Below are 4962 nucleotides of genomic sequence, written 5' to 3'. Positions count from 1 at the left end.
TTCAATATATCAGTCAATGTGATACATGAATGACACTAACAAAATGAAGGATAAAAGTCATATTATCATAGATGCAGAAAGAACATTTGACAAAATTCAACATTTATTTATGATAACATTCATCAAAATAGGTATAGAGGGAAAATACCTCAATATAATAAAGGTCATATATGACAAACCTGGAGTTAACATTATACTCAATGGTGAAAGCTGAAAGTTTTTCTTCTAAGATCAGTAACAAGACAAGAATGCCCACTCTCAACACTTTTATTCAACATAGTATTTGAAGTCCTAGCCAGAGCAATTAGGCAAGAAAAAGAAATAAAACGCATCCAAATTGCAATGGAAGAACTTATACTATGACTATTTGCAGATGACATGTTATATACAGAAAACCTTAAAGACTTCATCAAAACTATTAAAAATAAATAAATAATAAATAAACTTAGTAAAGTTACAGGATACAAAATTGATACAGAAAAATTGGCTGTGTATTTGTATGCTAATAATGAACTATCAGAAAGAGAATTAAGAAAACAATGCCATTTACATTTGCATCAAAAAGAATAAATACCTAAGAATAAGTTTAACAAGGAGGTGAAAGACCTACATATTGAAAACTACAAAAGATTAATGAAAGAAATTTTAAAAGACATAAATAAATGGAAAGGTATCTCATGATCATAAATGGGGAGAATCAATATTGTTAACAGATCCATTCTACCCAAAGCAATATACTGATTCAGTGCAATCCCTATCAAAATTCCAATGGCATTTTTCATAGAAATAGAATAAGCAATCCTAAAACATGTATGGAACCATAAATGATTCCAAATAGTCAGAGTAATCTTGAGAAAGAAGAACAGCACTGAAGACATTATGCTCACTAATTTCAATCTTTATTACAAATATATAGTAATTCAAATAGTATTATATTGGCATAAAAACAGACACAAAGATTGATGGAATGGAACAGAGAGCCCAAAATAAACCCATGCATATATGGTCAATTAATTTACATCAAAGAAGCCAAGAATACACAATGGGGAAAGGACAGTCTCTTCAATAAATCAGTGCTGAGAAAATAGCACAGCCACATGCAAAATAATAAAACTGGACCACCATCCTATACCAGACACAAAAATTAACTCAAAATAAATTAAAGACTTAAATGTAAGACCTAGAACCATAGAACCTCTAGAAGAAAATGTAAGTAATAAGCTTCTTGACATAGATTTTGGCAATGATTTTTCGAATCTGACACCAAAACAAAAGTGACAAAAGCCAAAATAAACAAGTAGGACACATTAAACTATAAAGCTCCTACACAGCAAAGGAAACCATCAATCAAACGAAAAGGCAACCTACTAAGTGGGAGAAAACATTTGCAAATCATAGATTTGATAAGTAGCTTATATCTTAAATATATAAACATCTCATATAACTCTAGCAAAAACCCCCACAAACAATCCTGTTAAAAATGGGCTAAAGATCTGAATAGACATTCTTCAAAAACATACAGATGGCCAACAGGTACATGAAAAGATGTTCTGCATCATCAATCAGCAGGGAAATGCAAATTAAAACCACATCTCTTAGGATGGCTATTATAAAAAAGACAAGAAATGTGTTGGTAAGGATGTAGAGAAAAGGGAACCCTTGTGCACTGCTAGTGGGAATGTAAATTTGTGCAGCCATTGTAGAAAGCAGTATGGAGGTTCCTCAAAAAATTAAAAATGTAATTACCATATTATCCAGCAATTTAACTTCTGGGTATTTACCCAAAGAAAATGAAAACACAAACTCAAAAAAATATATGAACTGTAGCATTATTTATAATAGCTACAATATAGAAACAATCTAAATTTCCATTGATAAATGAACATAGAAATTGTGGCATATATAAATATATATTATATATATTATATATAATGAATATTATTTATTCATAAAATGAAGAATGAAATTTTACCATTTGTGACAACATAGATGGAACATTATGTCAAATGAATTAAATCAGACAAAGACAATACTGCATGATCTCTCTTATATATATGTGGAATCCAATAAATAAATAAAGCTCATAGATGTGGAGCTCTATGATTGACAGCCACCAGAAGCTGGGATTAGGAAGTAGGAGAAATGAATGGACTGTTCTTTGGTTTTTGTTTTAGTCTAAATAAATTGATTTACTTTTTAAAAACAACCACAACAGCAAAAGCTGGGGAGTGGGGTGAGGGGAGAATCTGATTTTCACAATTATCACATTATAATATGCAAAATGTCCAGTTTAAAAATAAATGTATACCTATCCCTTAAATTGTTGTGAAAAGCCAATAAAGCCAGTATTTCTCATCATAGCACTCAGAGAAAATACATAGTATTTTGTGTTATGTATTTGTATAGTATACAAATTATATTGGCATAAATGGCTGACTCTACTCAAAGCCAAGGATGAGGGGATCAAAGAACAGGCCCTGCATGCCACCTGTGGCTCTGGTATGCAGGTTAGGGAATTCTGGGTTGACACACGCAAGAGCACTGCGATTCTCCCTGGTACAGTGTGAGCCCTCCATCCATGTGTTTCATAAATACAGAGAAGCAGACAGACCTGTGAAGTGCAGGGAGCTCCACAGACTGGGGCAGTGATAATGGCCAGGAAAGGGCAGGTACTTCAGGGGCCTGTTTTACGGACCTGCGAATCTTCCCAGAGGGAATGTGTGTTGTCCCTGAGGCAGGAGGAAACTGTTCTCACTTCCTAATGGACCCTGGGTGACCAACTGCAGACAAACACCGGGGCACCTTGCTACATTGCAAGGAACAATAGCAGCTGACGCGTGAGGAATGCAGAGCGCCTGGCATATTAAGCAGCGGCAGTTGGAAACTTAAGGCTCAAGATACCAAGAGCCTTCCACAACGAGAATCCTTTCTGCGGGCTACTGCCTCTCTGGCGCCACCGTCTGATGTCAGCTGGGTGAAACAGGGCTGGCAAAACCTGCCAAGTCTCTGGTCTTCTTTTTTTTTTTATTTATTTTTTTATTTATTTTTATTTTTTTTTTTTGAAAAGTTAAAAATTCCTTAATTTTTTATTCCTGGTACCACTACCACAATTTACAGGGCAATATACCTGATGTAATGAAAAGAAAAAGAAAAAGACAAAGCTACAACAGATAAAAGACCTCAGGAATGTACATCTAATTGACACTACATTGCATTAATCAATAGCTGCACTTTTTGCAAACTGTGGCTATGACAGTCCTGAACAAGAAGGGTTTCCTGTTTAAGCTGCAGTAACTTTTCTGACTATGGATCATCGTTCCTTCTGTGGCAGATTTTTACAGTTCCTCTAATGCATTTGGGACGACTGTCTCAAAGTAACCTGCAGCTTTCCTGACAACTCCTCGCTCTCTCTCCTGCTAAGAACTGTAGCCCTTTTCTTCTGAGTTTTTAGAACCTTCTGCTACCATATCCACCACTTCCACCACCAGATCCATAACCGCCACCATGTGGGCTGCCCGAGCTTCTTCCACCAAAACTGCCTCCACCTTTCATGGGTCCATAATTTGATTGCTGTTGTCCACTGTAATTTCCAAAATCATTATAGTTCCCACCACCACCGTAGTTACCACCAAAATTTCCCCCTTCATTGTAACCATCATATCCTCCTCCTCCACCACCACCGCCATATCCACCACCTTGGTTTCCGTATCCTGGTCCACCACCACCATAGCCTCCTCTACTACTATAACCAGGACCACCGCCATAGTTACCACCATCACCTCCAAATCCATTATATCCACCATCACCTCCTCCATAACTACCTCTGCTACCACCTCCACCATAGCCTCCTCTTCCACCAAAGTTTCCACCACGGCCAAAGTTACCACCACCACCTCCAAAGTTTCCTCCACGACCCATAAAGCTGCCAGATCCACCCCCACGGCCTCTTTGCGATCCAGCAGACTGCATTTCTTGTTTAGAAAGAGCCTTTTTCACTTCACAATTATGCCCATTAATAGTGTGGTATTTCTGAACGACAATTTTATCAACTGTATCATGATCATCAAAAGTTACAAAAGCAAATCCTCTTTTTTTCCCACTCTGCCTATCTTCCATAACTTCTATGGTTTCAATCTTGCCATATTTTTCAAAGTAGTCTCTCAAATTATATTCTTCTGTATCTTCTTTAATACCACCAACAAAAATTTTCTTCACTGTTAGATGGGCACCAGGCTTTACAGAATCCTCTCTAGAAACAGCTCTCTTTGGTTCCACTACACGCCCATCAACCTTGTGTGGTCGAGCACACATTGCTGCATCCACCTCTTCAACACAAGAGTAAGTCACAAAACCAAAGCCCCGGGAACGTTTTGTTTGGGGGTCTCTCATCACCACACAATCTGTGAGTGTGCCCCATTTCTCAAAATGTTCTCTTAAACTATCATCTGTAGTTTCAAAGCTCAAACCACCAATAAACAGTTTTCTCAACTGCTCTGGTTCCTTTGGATCATGGCCCTCCTCCCCCCGGCGGCGGCGGCGACGGCCGGAGTCGGGCTAGGGGCGACCGGGCGGCGGTTTTACCTCCATTTTGAGACCGGACTCGCCCTTTTTTTTTTTTAAATGAAGATTGTTTCCTTTATTGAGAAACGTACGATTTGGGTACATCAAAGAAAACAAATTTCTAGGGAGGAAAAATCAAAACTCACAATTGAAAAAAAGTTAACCTTGTCTGGACCATGATAGAACCCAGAGAATATGTTTGTGTAATTGCTTGGGATTGAATTATGAAAACTGATCTTACCTGAGAAGGAAGCCTAGAGGAAGAGGAAAGAAAGAGGAAACAGAAATGACTCTTTCCCCGATGCTGTTGACCTTCAGGGATGCGGACATCGAATTCCGTCAGGAAGAGCGGGAATGCCTGGACGCTGCTCAGGGGGCCTTGTACAGGGACTGACGTTGGAA

General features: G+C 38.0%; 1 protein-coding gene across 2 annotated transcripts; it reads right to left on the bottom strand.

The window, feature by feature from the left end:
* Positions 1-3067: 3067 nt before the first annotated feature.
* LOC150015064 (heterogeneous nuclear ribonucleoprotein A3-like) lies at positions 3068-4599 on the bottom strand. Of its 2 annotated transcripts, XM_090271668.1 has the most exons (2): positions 4582-4599; positions 3068-4515 (listed from the first exon to the last, which is right to left on the bottom strand). In XM_090271668.1, the coding sequence occupies exons 1-2, from the start codon at positions 4585-4587 to the stop codon at positions 3448-3450; spliced, it is 1074 nt and encodes a 357-aa protein (XP_090127794.1). In that variant the 5' UTR covers positions 4588-4599; the 3' UTR covers positions 3068-3447. The 2 variants fall into 2 exon arrangements, with proteins under 2 accessions (XP_090127794.1, XP_090127793.1); XM_090271667.1 differs by lacking the exon at positions 4582-4599 and having other exon boundaries at positions 3068-4553.
* Positions 4600-4962: the final 363 nt, after the last annotated feature.

The sequence above is a fragment of the Furipterus horrens genome, unplaced genomic scaffold (genome assembly GCF_987537825.1).
Source record: "Furipterus horrens unplaced genomic scaffold, mFurHor1.1.pri manual_scaffold_3, whole genome shotgun sequence".
Taxonomy (NCBI): domain Eukaryota; kingdom Metazoa; phylum Chordata; class Mammalia; order Chiroptera; family Furipteridae; genus Furipterus; species Furipterus horrens.
The sequence above is the reverse complement of the archived record's forward strand: the minus strand, read 5'-3'. Positions and strand labels throughout refer to the sequence as shown.